An 18,613-nucleotide genomic window follows, 5' to 3' on the forward strand; every position below is an offset into this window, starting at 1 on the left:
CCCTACCTTCCAAGGTGCAGGCGGTGGCGGACTTTCCCCAGCCCACCTCGGTTAAGGCGCTGCAGGAATTTTTGGGGATGGTCAATTTCTATCATCGGTTCGTGCCCAAGGCCGCCGCACTCATGCGCCCCCTCTATGAAGCCACCAGGGGCAAAACGCAACTCACCTGATCCAGCGAGATGGCGACAGCCTTCCACCAGGCCAAAAGCGCCTTGGCCAACGCCACACTACTGGCCCACCCCATCCCGGGCGCCGAGAACGCCCTCACCACGGACGCCTCGGATTACGCCGTCAGCGCCGTCCAGCAACAGTGGATCGAAGGCGCGTGGCAGCCACTGGCATTTTTCAGCCAGCAGCTGCGCAAGAACGAGCAGGCTTACAGCACGTTCGACAGAGAGCTCCTGGCCCTGTTCCTGGCAATCCGGCACTTCCGTTTCCTTCTGGAAGGCCGGCTGTTCACCGCATTCGTGGACCACAAGCCGCTCACTTTCGACATGGCCAAAGTAAACGAACCCTGGTCTGCGCGCCAACAGCGCCAACTCAACTTCATCTGAGTTCACCACGGACATCCGCCACGTCGCCGGCAAGGAAAATTTGGTGGCCGACTGCCTCTCAAGACCCTCGCTCCACGCAGTGCACCTGGGCGTCGACTACGCCAGCATGGCGAGAGACCAGGCTGCCGACGCGGAGATCCAGGCCCTCAGGACGTCAACTACCAGTCTCACCCTGGCCGACATCCACTTCCACGCAGCCGGCACAACCCTCCTGTGCGACGTCTCAGTCCCTTCACCTAGGCCGGTCGTTCCATCCGCCTGGCGCAAGCGAGTTTTCGACATCATCCACGGCCTCTCACATCCAGGGATGCGTGCGTCTCAGAAACTTATGTCCGCCAAGTTCGTCTGGCCTGGACTCCGCAAGGATGTGAGAGACTAGACCAACACATGCGTGCCGTGTCAGCGCGCTAAGGTCCAGCAGCACACCAAGGCGCCATTGGAGTGTTTCCCGGTGCCTGAGAGGCGTTTCGACCACGTCCACGTCGATCTGGTAGGCCCTTTGCCGCCGTCGCACGGTTTTGCACACCTGCTCACGATCGTCGACTGCACCACCAGATGGCCCGAGGTGGTTCCCCTCGCCTCCACCACCACGACCGACGTCGCGTGAGCATTCGTCTCGACATGGGTGGCCCGGTTCGGCGTGCCGACCGACATATCCTCGGACAGAGGCCCCCAGTTCACCTCCCACTTGTGGAATGCCATCATCGCCGGCCTCGGCACCAAGTTGCACAGGACAACAGCCTACCACCCGCAGGCCAACGGGCTCTGCGAGCACTTTCATCGTTCTTTGAAAGCCTCTCTCCGCGCCAGCCTGGTCGATACCAGCTGGATCGACAAACTACCCTGGGTTCTCCTGGGATTGCGTACCGCGCCCAAAGAGGACCTCCGCGCCTCCGCGCCCGAGATGGTCTACGGCCAACCGCTCAGAGTACCAGGCGACTTCCTCCCCCTGACAACGGAGCCGTGGTCGGCCGCCAGACAGCTTTCCCTGCACCAGGACACGGCCCAGCAATTCCGTCCAGTGCCCACTTCGCAACACGGCCTCGAGACTTACGACATGCGGAGTTCGTCTTCGTGCGCCGGGACGCGCACAGAGGTCCGCTGCAGGCACCATACACCAGCCCCTTCCCAGTATTGGAGACGGGGGACAAAGCTTTTCTTATCGATGTCAGCGGGAAGCCGGACCTTATTTCAGTAGACCGCCTCAAACCAGCGCACCTGGACCTTAGCTTCCCGTTTCGGCCAGCTCTTCCCCCACGGCGGGGCAGACCTCCCGCGTTGGCGGCGGCCCCACAAGAGGACCAAGACACGCCAGAACCTTACTTTCCGGCCGCCGCCCCACCTTCGCCGGCAGCCCGTCCAGCCAGCCCACCGGCAGACCAGCCGACGAACCAACCGGCCGACCTCCCAGACAGCCCTCCTCACACGCCAGATGGCTACTACAGCCGCTACGGCCGCTTGGTCAAACCTCCGCAGAGACTGACTTTTACAGTTAACGAGGACTCTGGGGGGGCGTATGTGGCGTTGCCACATTGGGGAAACACTGTGTGTATGTAGATAAACCTGTATAATCCCCTTTTAACTGCTGTATTCCCCTCCCCCCGCAAGACAGTTGCAAGCTGAGAGGAATAAGGCACGTTCAGACTTGCCTGCTGTTGATAGAAGGAAAACCAATCAGGTTCCAGCAGGTGACCAATCCGTGAGTCATCACAGGTTCGCGGGCTTCACGAATTCAGTCCTGTGTTGTGAGAGTTGGAGTAAAGACCTATTTCTTGTAGCTCGCTGTGTTGCCTATTTCTTTACGCGGGAGACCGTAGTACCCCACAACATAACATTTTTACAAGAACAATAATCTACACATTTGCTGAAGTTAATCAATTACAAATTCAGTCTCTCTGGAGGCTTCCTGACTCGGTCCGGATAACGCCTCGGTGGTGTAGTAGGTTTCGGTGGTGTAGTAGGTTCTTTTGGCAAGGTCGATTCGGCTTCAATGCCAGTGTCGGGTTCATCTGGTTCCAGTATCACCGGATCGGAGGTAGATACGATGGGTATCTCTGCTTCATCACTAGGCGTATATAGAGTTGTGGTGTAGGTTGTCCTTTTTCGGATGACTATGATCTGGTCAGCATGGCGCCTTATTATGCTTTCTCCAATGTCCACGGTATACATCAGCGGTCCGAGTCGTGTGCAAATAGTTCCAGGCTGCCATTTCTCGGTACGGTAGTCCCGGGCCAAAACTGGTTGACCTATCTGGAAGGTTCTAGTTGGACTTTCATTCATGCCTTGAAATTGCCGGTTCTCTACGTCCCTTCTGACGTTTGGCTTGACCAAATCCAGCCGGCATCTTAGTCTTCTATTGAAAAACATCATGGCGGGGGTTTGGTTTGTAACCACGTGTTGCATTCCTGTACGCAAACAAGAAGTTATCTACCTTATGTTGTAGATTTATGTCTTCATTACCCATGGCCTCTATGGCCTTCTTGAAGGTCTAGACAAACCTTTCAGCTAATCCATTGGTGGCGGGATGGTATGGGGCAGACGTGTAGTGCTTAACCCCATTGTTTTTTAAGAACTTCCTGAATTCTTCGGATACAAATTGCGGTCCATTATCAGAACAGATCTGTTCAGGCAGCCCATTCCTGGCGAATATGGTCCTTAATACTGTGATGGTTTTTTCCGTGGTGGTGGTGGACATCTTTATTACCTCCGGCCACTTGGAGTGTGCATCCACCGCGATTAAGAACATTGAGTCCATAAATGGACCAGCAAAGTCGATATGTACCCTTTGCCATGGAGATGAGGGCCACTCCCATGGATGTAGAGGGGCTTGTGGTGGGGCGTTTTGGACCTTCTGGCATCCGAGACAGCTCTTGGTCATTTCTTCGATGTCTCCATCGATACCTGGCCACCACACAAATGCTCTGGCTAAGTTCTTCATTTTCACTCCACCCAGATGCCCCTCGTGAAGCTCCTTTCGCACTTTATCCTGGAGTTTGGGTGGAATCACCACTCTGGATCCACACATCAAGGTTCCTCGGCACACTGACAGCTGTTCCCTTCTTTGCGAGAATGCTGGCAACAATGGTTCGCCATGTGCTGGCCATCCCTTCACCGTTAAATCGTAGACTCGTGAGAGAGTCGGGTCATTTCGCGTTTCCTTTTCAATGGTAGAATTTGTCACCGGTAGACATTCCACTATGGTCGAGTGGAACATCTCCACTGGGTCCACTGTAGGCGCCTCTTCTACCATTGGCAACGGTAGGCGTGATAACCCATCAGCATTCCAATGCTGTTTTGTTCCTTTGTATTCTATGTCATATTGGTGTGCCCCTAGGAAAAGGGACCATCTCTGTAGCCTTTGTGCAGTCATAATGGGAACGCCCTTTTTAGGGTTGAATATGGAGACGAGGGGTTGATGGTCAGTCAATAAGGTAAATTTTTGTCCGTGTAGGTAATGATTGAATTTCTTCACCCCCCACACCAGGCTGAGTGCCTCCCTGTCGATCTGGGCATAGTTACGCTCAGCTGAGTTCAATGAGCGTGACGCAAAAGCTATCGGCCGCTCCGAGCCATCAGGGAATCTATGCGATAATACCGCTCCCGCGCCGTAAGGGGATGCATCGCACGCCAGTCTGATTGGCAGTGATGGGTTGTAATGAGCCAACACTTCCCTGGACGTGATCAAGCCTTTGCATTTATGGAAGGCACGTTTACAGTCTTCGCTCCATTTCCAAACTACTCCCGTTTGTAGCAGTGCGTTAAGAGGGTGCAGAACCGTCGACAAGTTTGGTAAAAATTTATGATAGTAATTTATTAATCCCAGGAACGACCTTAATTGTGAGACATTTTCAGGCGCTGGGGCCTTTACGACCGCTTCAATTTTTTCAGGTGACTTATGCAACCCTTCTTCGTTAATGACATGGCCACAATATGATATTTGTTTCTGGAAAAATTCGCACTTGGGGCGATTTGCTCGTAGGCCCCGTTCTCTCAGCCTCGTGAGCACCTGCTCCCAGTTGGCAAGGTGCTCGTTGTCGTTTTCTCCTGTTACAAGGATGTCGTCTAGGTAGCATTGAGTCCCCGGAATCCCTTGCAGGACTTGCTCCATAGCTCTTTGCCAGATAGCCGGAGCTGATGCCACTCCGAAAACCAGTCGATTGTACTGGTACAGGCCTTTGTGTGTGTTTATCGTGAGATACTTTTTAGAGGCCTCCTCAACCTCCATCTGTAGATATGCCTGTGCTAAGTCAATTTTGGTGAAACGTTTCCCTCCGGATAGTGAGGCGAAAATATCTTCTGGATACTGTACCATGTGAAGAACTGGGTTTACAGTCACCTTGAAGTCCCCACAGATGCGAATTTTTCTCTGTTCTTCAGATTTATCATTATTCAACGTTTTCTCCATGACCGGGACGATGGGTGTTGCCCACTCGCTCCAATCTACCTTGGATAACACGCCTGCTTTTTCCAAATGGACGAATTGCGTACGGCACCGGCCTTGCCTTAAAGAACTTGGGAATTGCCACATCTTCCACTTTTATTGAGGCGGTAGCGCCTTTCAGGGTTCCTAGTTCCTGTTGAAACACTTCTTTGGCGTTAGCCAAGATTTCTTTTAATCGTCCAGGTATGACGTCATCATCATTTTTTTTCTTACTGGTCACTGTCAGTGCCTGAATGGAGTGCCAGTCTAAACGTATCTTTCTGATCCATTCACGTCCCAACAACGGTGGACCACCATCTTGCAGAACGTATAAATACAACTTCTGTATTTCCTTGCCGTTGTATACAACAGGCACCCTTATTTTCCCTCTGGGGTATACTTTCTGCCCCGTATATGTCTTCAAGACAATGGATGTGTCTTTCAAAGGTATATGCGGAAATAGCCGCTCGTAATCCCGTCGACTCATGATGGTCAGAGCTGATCCTGTATCTAGCTCCATTTTGACTGGGGACCCCGCTATCGTGAGGGTAACCCAAATGGTCTAGTAATCTTCTTTGGCAATTACATTATGTAATTTGAGACAGCTTAGTCTCTTGTTTCCGGAGTCGCTATCGCTCTTCTAGTCTTCGGAGCTACTGTCCGTCATCATTTGTACCTTTCTGTACTTTTCCTTATTGACCTTTTTACTGTCAGCGGATTTCTTTCCAGATCTGCATACACGTGCAATGTGTCCCATCTTTCCGCATTGCCTGCATGCTTTGTCTTTGAACCAGCAGTCCTTCTGGTCATGGGTGGATCTGCCGCAGCGATAACATCTCTCGAAACCCCGTGTCATTTCATGGGTGCCGAAGTCTTGTGGCTTTTGCTGTATCTCTGCAGCTCCTCTTGCTGCTGCTTTGTATGATACAGCCACACTGAAAGCCTTGTCCAGTGTCAAATCTTTCTCAGAAAGTCGTCTTTTCTGTGTTCCTTCGCTTAGGAGACCGCAGGCGAATTTGTCTCGTAGAGAATGTGCCAGTTCTGCCCCGAATTGGCAGTGCTTTGACAGCTTTCGTAATTCGGTGAGGTAATCAGCGTTACTTTCATTCTTGTGCTGATTCCTCCTGAAGAATTTGAATCATTCCGCTATCAGCAGCGGTGTTGGGTTTAAGTGCTCCTGTAAGGTATCAACAATCTCCTTAAAATTCTTCTCCATCGGTTTGGCTGGAGTGATCAAGTTTCGTAACAGCCCGTATGTCCTTGCGCCCATCGGATTTAGAAGTACCGATGCCTTTTTATCATCCGCTACTTCATTCGCCTTGCAATATACCTCCACTCTTTCCACATGTGGTCCAATCTTCTATATCACTATCAAAAGCAGTAATATTGCCAGTCTTCGGCATCTTGAAAATCTAAAATGGCGCTTCCCGCACTTTTCCTCCGTCCCCGATGGATCAAAATGGCGCCTCCCGCGCTTTTCTTTCTTCCCCGCCGAGTTAAGATGGCGCCTCCTGCGCTTTCCCGCCGCTGTCGCTGCTGCCAACGCTGTTCTCCGCGGTTCCCGTTGCGACCTGCAGCTTTTCGCGGTATTTCTATTTTTTTTTTTTTAATTTATATATATCTCTTCAATAGTTTCTCCGTTACTTGGAGAACCGTTCCCGTCATGGAGCGGACCCTCTGGGACTTTCCCCTCCCTCTGCTCGGTCCGAACACCGACCTGCTTTGCAGCACCGGCCGCGCCGAGTGCTCCACCTTCTCTCTCTCTTTGCTTCTGCTTCCCGACTCGCTGCCCGGCCCCGTTGCAGAGCCACCCGATCGAGCTCTAGCCCGCCGCAGCCCAGGAAGGATCAGTGCACTACCTGCCACCAGCCCGTTTAGCTGGTGAAACCACAGTTTTTTTTTTCTTGCTTCTGGCTTCGACCTTCGTCTGAGGAATCGATCCGCTTAAGGTGCTGCCGAATTGCAGGTAAGTTCATTTCTAACTCGTCGCCACTGTTAGGTCCGTGTGTTAATGGAGACACGGAATGCAGGAGTTGATTTAACAAGTGTTTACTGAACAAAGTCTGGAGGTGAACTAACTACACAAAAGACGCTACACAGGCTTATATACCCGAGTGGTCACTACTGGTACTACAGTATACAGGGGCTTCAAAAACATAGTTCCGCTTAAAGGTACATACACTACACATGTTAACTGGGAGCCAGAGAGCAAAATGCAGTTTTCAAAAAGCCGACGGCTGAGCGGTGCAACTCGGACAGTAACTTTTGGATACTTGCATCGGCTCCTTGCCTCAAGTCGCATAAATAACAGCGACTGCCATTAGCCGCACCATTATTTTGACAGCAAAATCTGCCGTAATATTTCAGTGAGCATGTGGTCAATCTATGGAACAAAGATGATTACAAAATATCTCTGAATAAAGCAGTGGTGGAGTTCTACAAAAATGGGCAGACTTTTATTCATTCAGGTAATTGTTGTTGGAGTTTTTAAAAATATCAATTTACATTTCCCTCTGCTGTTTATTGCTCAATCCTTGGTGTTGAGTCATGCAAATGAGATAGATTTCCTTCAGAAAATAACACTTTGGGATACAGTATATCAGTAATTTGAGACATGACATGTGGTAAGTGCAGCATACTTGGGAGGAAGCATGCCAGTTTGGACCTATGGTTGCTAGTGCTTTCAACCACTGGGATTTTCCTGCGACATTTCTGGGTCTGTTGCGCACTTACTGATAGAGATTGATTGCTATGATTAGTCAACAACTGTTATCATTGTATCATGCGACTACCAGAATGACAAGAGGGCAAACTAGATGGACCTTGGTCTTTTTTCATCTAGCAAGTCCTATGTTGTTGAGGCCCATTTAATGCATCACAATGCAGGCACACCCACCCACCCAGAATCCATGTAATCTCCTGGAAGAGGCAAAAAAAACAGATCATTAGGGACAAAACATCTGGAAAATTCTTCTCTGATCAAAACTAGTCCAGGAGATCACAGAGACCCTGAATTATATTACAGGAAACCAACCTCTTGTACGACATGATCTCCGCCTCAGCCAGAAACAGGCCCAGCTCTTTCTTGAAGGGATACAGTGAATTAGCGTTCACCGCACAAGCGACAACCTGTTCCACAGGTCCACTACTCTCTAGGAAAACGAGAACCTCCTAACACCCAATCTAGTTCTGCTCTTACATAACTTGTAAGCGAGACCCCTGCTCCTCCCTAACCTATTCAATTGCAATGAAATAATTGGTCTACATAAACACAAACTAGTCCCTTGATTATTTTATAAACCTCAATCAAATCAAGTCTACGCTTCTCTAAAATATAGAGACCCAGCTCGTTGAGCCTACCTGGGTAACTAAGGCGTTTTAATCTTGTGGCCCTCGTCTGCATCCTTCTCAGAGCCTCAATATTCCTCACCATGTGAGAAAGAAAAAGACTTGCATTTCTACAGCGCCTTTCACGACCGCCAGACGTCCCAAAGCGCTTTACAGCCAATGACGTACCTTTTGGAGTGTAGTCACTGTTGTAATGTAGGAAACGCGGCAGCCAATTTGCACACAGCAAGCTCCCACAAACAGCAATGTGACAAATGACCAGATAATGTTTTCGTGAAAAACTGGACACAGTATTCTAACTGAGGCCTAAGCAAGGTTTGTACAAGGACAAAATTATGCTTTGTTTTATGGTGAATTGTCCTGCGAATACATCCTAGAACCCGGTTTGCTTTAGCTAAAGCTTCAAGGCATTGGTCATGAAATTTTACAGCGTATTGCATTACAACACCCAGATCTCATTCTTTAATTCTGTTGCCTATAGGGTGTAGGTATATTCAGCATTTGGGCTGCATAATACTATAGCAGCAGCAGCAGCGGCGGCAGTGGGGACCTGCGGGGAACGAGGCGGCCGAGCGGCGGTGACAAAAGGCGGCAGAGACCAGGTAGGCCCCACAGCAGCAGCAGCAGCGGCGGCAGTGCGGACCTGCGGGGAACGAGGCGGCCGAGCGGTGGTGATAAAAGGCGGCAGAGACCAGGTAGGCTTACCAATCTCAGAGCTTCAAGAGCGGGAGAGAGAAGTAAAAAGTAATCGAAGTGTGAAGTCACCAGAAAGCAGGTAAGTGATTGGTTGGTGAGTATTTCTCTCTTTTTAAACTTTAACTCTGTGGTTTATAGTTTCTAGGGTCTCTGTGATGTAGCGGGGACTGTTGGTAATCCAGGGCCCTTAATTATATCATTTAACTGTAGTGAAATTGGTGGGATTGAATTGTTTAATTTAATTTGAATTAATTAAAGGGGAAGTCATGACAGGAGAGCCCAGCCCCGTGGTATGCTCCTCCTGCGCTATGTGGGAACTCAGGGACGCTTCCTCTGTCCCTGACAACCATGTATGCAGGAAGTGTGTCCAGCTTCAGCTACTGACAGACTGCATTGCGGCGCTGGAGCTGCGATTGGATACATACTGGACCATTCGCGATGTTGAGGACGTCGTGAATAGCACGTTTAATCAGTTGGTCACACCGCAGGTAAAGGTTGCACAGGCAGAAAGGGAACGGGTGACCAACAGGCAGAGTAGTAGGCGCAGGCAGGTAGTGCAGGGGTCCCCTGTGGCCATCCCCCTCTGATGGGGGGGATGGCTTACCAGGGGAAGGCAGCAGCAGCCAACTTCCTGGCACCAGGGGTGGTTCTGCTGCACAGGACGGGAGGAAAAAGAGGGGGTGAGCTATAGTAATAGGGGATTCTATTGTAAGGGGAATAGATAGGCATTCCTGCGGCCGCAAACGAGACTCCAGGATGATGTGTTGCCTCCCTGGTGCAAGGGTCAAGGATGTCTCAGAGCGGCTGCAGAAACATTTTGGAAGGGGAGAGTGAACAGCCAGTTGTCGTGGTGCATATAGGTACCAACGATATAGGTAAAAACCAGGATGAGGTCCTAAAAGCTGAATATAGGGAGTTAGGAGGTAAATTAAAAAATAGGACCTCAAAAGGTAGTAATCTCAGGATTGCTACCAGTGCCACATGCTAGTCAGAGTAGAAATAGAAGGATATTTCAGATGAATACGTGGCTAGAGGAATGGTGCAAGGGGGAGGGATTCAAATTCCCGAGACATTGGACCCGGTTCTGGGGGAGGTGGGACCAGTACAAAACGGACGGTTTGCAGCTGGGCAGGGCCGGGACCGATGTCCTAGGGGGAGTGTTTGCTAATGCTCTGGGGGAGGGTTTAAACTAAAATGGCAGGGGGTTGGGAACCTGAGCAGGGAGACAGAGGAAAGGGAAACGAGGATAAAAGCAAAAGACAGGAAGGAGAAAAACAAAAGTGGCAGGCAGAGAAATCAAGGGTTTAAATCAAACATGGCCACAGTAAATAATAATTCTAAAAGATCTAAGAGCGTTAAAAAAACAAGCCTGAAGGCTTTGTGTCCTAATGCGAGGAGCATTCGTAATAAGGTGGATGAATTAGCTGCGCAAATAGAGGTAAACGAATATGATATGATTGGAATTACGGAAACATAGCTCCAGGGTGGCCAAGGCTGGGAGCTCAACATCCAGGGGTATTTAATATTCAGGAAAGATAGGCAAAAAAGGAAAAGGAGGTGGGGTAGCATTGCTGGTTAAAGAGGGGATTAACACAATTGAAATGAAGGATATTCGCTCTGATGATGTGGAATCTGTATGGGTAGAACTGAGAAATACCAAGGGACAGAAAACGTTAGTGGGAGTGGTATATTGGCCTCCAAACAGCAATGCGGAGGTCGGGCATGGCATTAAAAGGGAAATTAGAGAAGCGTGCAATAAGGGCACAGCAGTTATCATGGGTGACTTTAATCTACATATAGATTGGGCTAACCAAATTAGTAACAATACTGTGGAGGAGGAATTCCTGGAGTGTATACGGGATGGTTTCCTGGACCAATATGTCGAGGAACCAACTAGAGATCAGGCCATCTTAGGCTGGGTATTATGTAATGAGAAAGGATTAATTAGCAATCTTGTTGTGCGAGGCCCTTTGGGTCGGAGCGATCATAATGATAGAATTGTTCATTAGAATTGTTCATTAAGATGTAGAGTGAAATAGTTGACTCAGAGACTAGGGTCCTGTATCTAAATAAAGGAAACTACGATGATATGAGGTGCAAGTTGGGTAGGACTGATTGGGGAATGTCACTCAAAGGGTTGACGGTGAATGGGCAATGGCAAACATTCAAAGATCGCATGGATGAACTACAGAATTTGTTCATCCCAGTTTGGCATAAAAATAAAACAAAAAAGGTGACTCAACGAGTGGCAGGCAGTGACTAGTGGGGTACCGCAAGGATCGGTCCTAGGACCCCAGCTGTTCACAATATATATTAATGATCTGGACGAGGGAATTGGATGTAGTATCTCCAAATTTGCAGACGACACAAAGCTGGGTGGGAGGGTATGCTGTGAGGAGGATGTCGTGAAACTCCAGTACGATTTGGACAGGTTGGGTGATTGGGCAGAAACATGGCAAATGCACTATAATGTGGATAAATGTGAGGTTATCCACTTTGGTGGCAAAAACAGGAAGGCAGATTATTATCTGAATGGCAATAGATTGGGAGAAGGGGAAGTACAACGAGACCTGGGCGTCCTTGTGCACCAGTCACTGAAAGTAAGCATAACAGGTGCAGCAGGCGGTTAAGAAGGCAAATGGTATGTTGGCCTTCGTAGCGAGAGGATTGGAGTACAGGAACAAGGATGTCTTGCTGCAGTTGTACAGGGTCTTGGTGAGACCACATCTTGAGTATTGTGTGCAGTTTTGGTCGCCTTATCTGAGGAAGGATGTTCTTGCCATGGAAGGAGTGCAGCGAAGATTCACCAGGCTGATACCTGGGATGGCAGGAATGACATATGAGGAGAGATTGGGTCGATTGGGCTTGTACTCGCTGGAGTTTAGAAGAATGAGAGGGGATCTCATCGAAACTTATCAAATTCTAACAGGACTAGACAGACTAGATGCTGGAAGGATTTTCCCGATGGTCGGAGAGTCCAGAACCAGGGGTCACAGTCTAAGGATAAGGGGTAAGCCATTTCGGATAGAGATGAGGGGGAATTTTTTCACCCAGAGAGTGGTGAACCTGTGGGATTCTCTACCAAAGAAGGCAGTAGAGGCCAATTCATTAAATATATTCAAGAAGGAGTTGGATATATTTCTTAAGGCTAAAGGGATCAAAGGATGTGGAGAGAAGGCAGGAACAGGGCACTGAATTTGGATGATCAGCCATGATCTCATTGAATGGCGGAGCAGGCTCGAGGGGCCGAATGGCCTACTCCTGCTCCTATCTTCCATGTTTCCATACTTATCTAAGCTAAACATCAGTTGCCAAACATGGGCCCATTCTTCCAACACATCAAGATCTTGCCGTTCCTTCTAGTTTTCATTCATAGAATCATAGAAATACACAGCCCATTGTGTCTGTCCCGGCCCAAAAAGAGCTATCCAGCCTAATCCCACTTTCCAGCACTTGGCCTTGTTGGTTACGGCACTTCAAGTGCATATCCAAGTTCTTTTTAAATGTGATGAGTGTTTCTGCCTCTACCACCCTTTCAGGCAGTGAGTTCCAGACCCCCCACCACCCTCTGGGTGAAAAAAATTCTTCTCAAATCCCCTCTAAACCTCCTACCAATTATTTTAAATCTGTGCCCCCTGGTTATCGACCCCTCTGCTAAGGGAAATAGGTCCTTCCTATCCACTCTATCTAGGCCCCTCATAATTTTATACACCTCAATTAAATCTCCCCTCAGCCTCCTCTGTTCCAAAGAAAACAACCCCAGCCTGTCCAATCTGTCCCAGCCTATTCAATGTTACAATGTTTGAACAAAAATGTAAGTTATATTTCTTTTCATAAGTTTTGTGGAGAGGTCAATTACAGAAGCTCTTTACCTAAAGCGTTCAATGGATAGATTATGCTGTTGATTTAGGTTTTGAACTTTTCTAACTAGGACCAAGAAATATAAAACTTCGAGGTCAAATTAATTCGCATTATTTCTTTCTTTTCCCAAAAGTCTTTGGGCAAAAATACCCAGTGTAATTAAAAGGTTCCACTTAAAATTTAATACAATTCCGGACTTTAATCCAGTACCACTATCTAATCATGAATAACTACAGTCGTTTCAGAATGTCATATATGTGCCCGAGTGGTGAAGGCGATGGGCTGGAAATCTATTGAGGTTTCCCCACGCAGGCTCATATCCTGTAGAGTATGATTATGATCGTGTGGTCCTGAATAGGGAGTTTTTTAGGGTTATTAGAAATACAAAGGAATACTGTGGATAGGTGGGTGACCAAAGGTCTTCCCCTGTCTGAAACTGTTACTCTGTTACTAGTAATCCATATTCTGCTGGTTGGTTTTGAGTTCTATTGCATGAATTCAGCTAACCTAACTATTTCTAATACATTTATTACAAAATATATAAATATTATAGAATATAGAATAGTTTTCTGATGAAATAATGGAAAAAGAGTTGATGAGGGTAGTGCAGTTGACATGTAGATGGACTTTCAGAAAACATTTGATAAAGTACCATATAATAGAATAGCAAAATACTGCGGATGCTGGAAAGCTGAAATAACAACAGAAAATGCTGTCAATACTCAGCAGGCCAGGCAGCATCCGTGGAGAGAGAAACAGAGTTAACGTTGTTAGCAAAACTGAAGCCCATGGGATTATAGAAACAGTGGCTGCATGGATACAAAATTGGCTAGGAACAGAAAGCAGAGAGTTGTGGTGAACGGTTGCTTTTCAGACTGGAGGGAAGTATACAGTGCTGTCCCCCCAGGGGTCGGTATTAGGACCACTGCTCTTTTTGATATACATTAAGGATCTAGACCTGGGCATACAGGGAATAATTTCAAAGTTTTCATAGGTCATGAAACTCGGAAATGTAGTGAACAGTGAGGAGGATAGTAACAGACTTCAAGAGGACATAGACAGACTGGTGAAATGGGCAGGCACATGGCAGATGAAATTTAATGCAGAGAAGTGTGAAGTGATGCATTTTGGAAGGAAGAATAGGAGAGGCAATAAAACAAAATGGTACAATTTTAAACAAGGTGCAGGAAGAGAGAGACCTGGGGGTGTACGTACACAAATCTTTGAAGGTCGTAGGACAAGTTGAGAAGGCTGTTAAAAATGAATATGGGATCCTTGGCTTTATTAATAGAGGAAGAGTGTACAAAAACCTTTATAAAACACTGGTTAGGCCTCAGCTGGAGTGCTGTGTCCAAATCTGGGCACCACACTTTAGGAAGGATATCAAGGCCTTGGTGAGGATGCAGAGGAGATTTACTAGAATGGTACCAGTGATGATGGACTTCAGTTATGTGGAGAGGTTAGAGAAGCTGGGATTGTTCTCTTTAGAGCAGAGAGGTTAAGGGGAGATTTAATACAGGTGTTCAAAATGTTGAGGGGTTTTGATGGAAACAGTTTCTCACTATGTACTCTATGACAGGAGAGTCAGTAATCAAAGAACACAAATTTAAAAGGTAATTGGCTTAATAACCAGAGGGGAGATGAGGAAATTTGTTTTACACAGTAAGTTGTTATGATTTGGAACGCACTACCTGAAAGATGGCTGCCATTTTGGGAAGGTTGGCAGTGCTGCCGTTACCAGCACTTGCTCCAGATTTTTAGATGAGTCAGATCATGACGTCAATCGGCGTGCAACGCTGAACTGACGCACAGCCTGCAATTTTGGACATTGCTGCTCCTTTTAACGCCCTCTCCAAAGCACATACAGCAGAACGTGCATGCAGTTATATGACGGGCCCCCTACCATGCTTCTTAAAGGGACACACTCTACTTTCAGGTAAGTTTGGATTTTTGCTTTTGTGCTGGTTCCTATAGTTTATTTGAGCAGTGGCTTGGTGTAAGACATTTAAAAAGTTGCTAAAGTGTGATGGGAGTGCAGGGAGTGCTGCTGGACATTTGCAAGGCTTTGGCTCTTAAAGGAAGGCCTCTGAGAATACCACTTGCTCCCAGTCCTGGGGGCTCTAGTTGCAGTTCCCCATGGGCTGTAACATCACATGGAGATGGAGCAGAGGCAAAGACAAGCTGCTCACAGAGGGAGCAGGAGGAGGAAGAAGCAGAAAGAAGGAGGCAACCCAGACAGCCCCTTTCTGTCCGGGATATCTGGGATCGAATCATCCGCCTGCGGTTCCAGTGGCCACAACCCCAATTCCCATTTCAACATTTGTCCCACACCTTACCTTCCCTCTGTTACTGACCATCACAGTGTCCTCTTGGCCACAATGCTGAAATAAAAGCCACCACAGAGCAAACTTTCCAATCCAACTTTGTACATATAGGCATCCAATATGTCATCAAAAAAATCAACTCATCACCCTTGTGCATTCCCTTAGTGACTGTCTTGTGTGTGCCTTTGCCTATCTTAGTGATGTCATGCAGTACTACCCCAGTGGCTGCAGCATGGCTGGCGGAAGGCTGTTGGGGCACACTGCAGGTGGCCTTGCTGGTCGACCTTGAGGAGCTGGTGGCTGGGAGTGTGAAATCGAGTGATGGTGTCCTCTCCCTCTTCTTGATCAACCACTGGCTGGGCAGGCTGAATTTCTTGCGTGTCTGAAATGAGGAAGGCACAAGGGTAGGGTTGTGGTGAGGGTGGGAAAGCAAGAGCTGCATGCTTACACCATGCACAGCTTGTACACCAGAAGAGATTGTGGGACGAGGGGGAAGTGGGATGTGACAAGGAGGATAACGTATGAGGATACCGGCATCTTGTGTTCTTTCAGCCCCGCTGCTGGCCAAGGGCTCAGCCATAACCCTGCCAAGAATGGCCAGCTCTGTCTCCTCCAAGGGGGTGAAGTGAAGCTAGGAATGTGAGATGTGCCTCGTGATTGGTGCAGATTGTAAGTAGGTGAGTGATTCGGGGGGGGTGGGGGTCGTGCAATGAGCAATGTGTGAGGCTAGTGGTGCAGTTGGTAGGAGATGGCTTTTGAAGATGCATTCATTGACCTTAACCTGTGGTCCGAGATCATGAAACTTCTTTGGGCACTGGAGCCAGGTCCCGGGGGTGACACTGTTGGCAGTGACGGCCTCGGTGATCTGGTCCTACATCCTTCTTTCTAGAGGGCCTCCTGGCTCCCTGCGGGTAGAGGATCTCTCTTCCAGTGTTGACCCCCTGCAACAAAGACCTTGAGTGCTGTGTCAGAGACCCTGGGTGCCCTTTCCCTGGCCTGATGATCCATTTTGGTTAGTGCTGAAGCACTTTTAGCATTTTTGATCAGCAGAAACAAGCTCACCTTTAAGAGGTGCAGACTGCCTTTAAGAGGAGCAGGCCAGCTGCAAGTAAAGCTAGCTTCACTCAAACAATGCAAACTTCAGCCCCCTGCTGAGCACAGCACCTGGCAGCAGCGCCTTCAGCGCTACACTTTGCACTGCAATTATAATTAGCAGGCAGCACGAAGTTGACATGCTGCCTGCGCTCCTTGAACGGGTGCCCATGCCTGTTTTTTCGCGCTATTCCAATTTCACCACCAAAGTCTTTATTCAACCTATTTGCAAGATACAGGATCGAGTTACATGGTGCAATAGTGGCAAAAAGATGAACAGTTGTAAGGAGAGTGGGTTGTAGCCTACACTCAGCACTTGAGGGATTTCAGGCTCACAGCGGCCCTATCTTGATAAACAATTAGTGATGAGAAAGTATTGTACACAGAATTGGACTTGGACAGTTAGAACACCAAGGAGACCGACAGTTCACCAGATGCCATATATTAGTCATTTCACCATGTTGAAGGTATTTGGTGGAGGAAACTCAGAAGCTTGGCAAGATGACAGCTGGTTATATTACAACATGATCAGAGATCTTGGCTGCAGGGTAGCAAGCAGTGCCGCTGAAGCCATGATCTCATTAAATGGCGGAGCAGGCTCGAGGGGCCAAATGGCCTATTCCTGCTCCTATTTCTTATGTTCTTATGTTCAGCGCACTTCCAACTGGTAGGACCAGCATTCAATGGGTATCGCAGATGCTCATGCAGTGGTCCAAAAGATGCTGGCAAAGCACTCACAAATCTTACAGTACGTTACGTTGCACAGGAGAAGTTCCCAACACCTAGCAAGGACTTAAACTGCACTGGTCAGTTGTGTAGTGACCCACTGGTGACTATCCTGCTGGGAAGGAGAAGGAAAGTAGCTTTCTTTGGGGTTGTTAGCTTCAAGGTGTCATGCCTAGCAATAGAAGACTGGAAGAGAGTTGATCCTCTGTGACAGATCCAATATCAAATTACAGTTCCCACCGTTTATAGCGGGCGTGTTCATGAGAATGTTATGTCTGCTATATGCGGTGGCCGGTGTAACCCGATAGCAAAGATCTTGGAAGTGGCCGGCAACACGACGAGGGATAAGAAATCCATAACAGCAGTTAAAATTGCACATCATAGTTAACAGAAAGTAATTTTACACGCGAGTAATTTTACACGCCGTCCTCCTGCACCAAAGGGTGCAGGCTCAGTATTTTCTATTCATGGACAAAATGGAAACCATGGGATGAAAGGGGCTGTGGCAGCGTGGATACAAAACTGGCTACGGGTCAGAAAGCAGAGTAGTGGTGAATGGTTGTCTTTCAAACTGAAGGGAAGTATTCAGCAGTGTTCCCCAGGGTTTGGTGTTGGGAACCCTATGCTTTTTGATCTATATTAATGACCTGGACTTGGGTATCCAGGGCATAATTTCAACATTTGCAGGTGACACAAAACTCAGAAATGTAATAAACTGTGAGGAGGATAGTAGCAGACTTCAGGAGGACACAGACAGACTGGTGAAATGGACAGGCACATGACAGGTAAAATTTAATGCAGAGAAGTGTGAAGTGATACATTTTGGAAGGAAATATTAGGAGAGGCAATATGAACTAAATTGTACAATTTAAAAGGAGGTGCAGGAACAGAAAGACCCGATAGTTCACGAACACAAATCTTTGAAGGTGGCAGGACAAGCTGTTAAAAAACATACGGGATCCTTGGCTTTATAAATACAGGCATAGAATGCAACAGCAAGGAGGTTATGGTAAACCTTTAAAAATTCACTGGTTAGACCTCAGCTGGAGTATTGTGTCCAATTCTAGGCACCACACTTTAGGAAGGATGTCAAGGCCGTGGCGAGGGTGCAGAGGAGATTTACTGAAATGGTACCAGGATGAGGGAATTCAGTTATGTGGGGAGACAAGAAGCTGGGATGGTTCTCCTTAAGAGCAGAGAAGGTTAAAGGAAGATTTAATAGAGGTGTTCAAAATTGAGGGATTTTGATAGAGTCGATAAGAAGAAACCGTTTCCACTGGCAGGCGGGTCGCTAACCAAAAGACAGAGATTTAAGATAATTGGCAAAATAGTCAGGGGGAAGATTAGGAGAATTTTTTTTACTCAGCCTGAAAGAGCAGTAGAAGGAGATTCAATAGTAACTTTCAAAAGAGAATTGGATAAATACTTGAAAAGTAAGCGTTTGCAGAACTATGAGTATGTGGTACTAATTGGATAGCTCTTTCAGAGAGCTTGCGCATTGGGCCAAATGGCTTCCTTCTGTGCTGTATGATGCTATGATTCCTCATTTTCCAGTCAATTTGAAGCAAAAAAAGGGTTAGGAATAATCATTG

The 18,613-nt window shown here is 47.8% G+C and overlaps 1 protein-coding gene across 6 annotated transcripts in view; it reads right to left on the bottom strand.

Moving 5' to 3' along the window:
* LOC147115101 (oxidation resistance protein 1-like) overlaps positions 1-18,613 on the bottom strand; it is a 1,180,356-nt gene that overhangs the window by 216,477 nt on the left and 945,266 nt on the right. For 4 of the 6 annotated variants that reach the window (XM_085993379.1, XM_085993380.1, XM_085993381.1 and 1 more), the window contains one exon: positions 15,211-15,585. The exons of the other annotated variants lie outside the window; for them this stretch is intronic. In XM_085993379.1, coding sequence (XP_085849505.1) covers positions 15,226-15,585 — 360 coding nt within the window. In that variant the 3' untranslated portion in view covers positions 15,211-15,225. Of the gene's footprint in view, positions 1-15,210; positions 15,586-18,613 lie in introns of those variants that run through there. 6 annotated transcript variants of the gene reach the window in all.

Source organism: Somniosus microcephalus, chromosome 7, assembly GCF_052327205.1.
Source record: "Somniosus microcephalus isolate GS21.2 chromosome 7, FLI_Smic_1.0, whole genome shotgun sequence".
NCBI classification, from domain to species: Eukaryota; Metazoa; Chordata; class Chondrichthyes; order Squaliformes; family Somniosidae; genus Somniosus; species Somniosus microcephalus.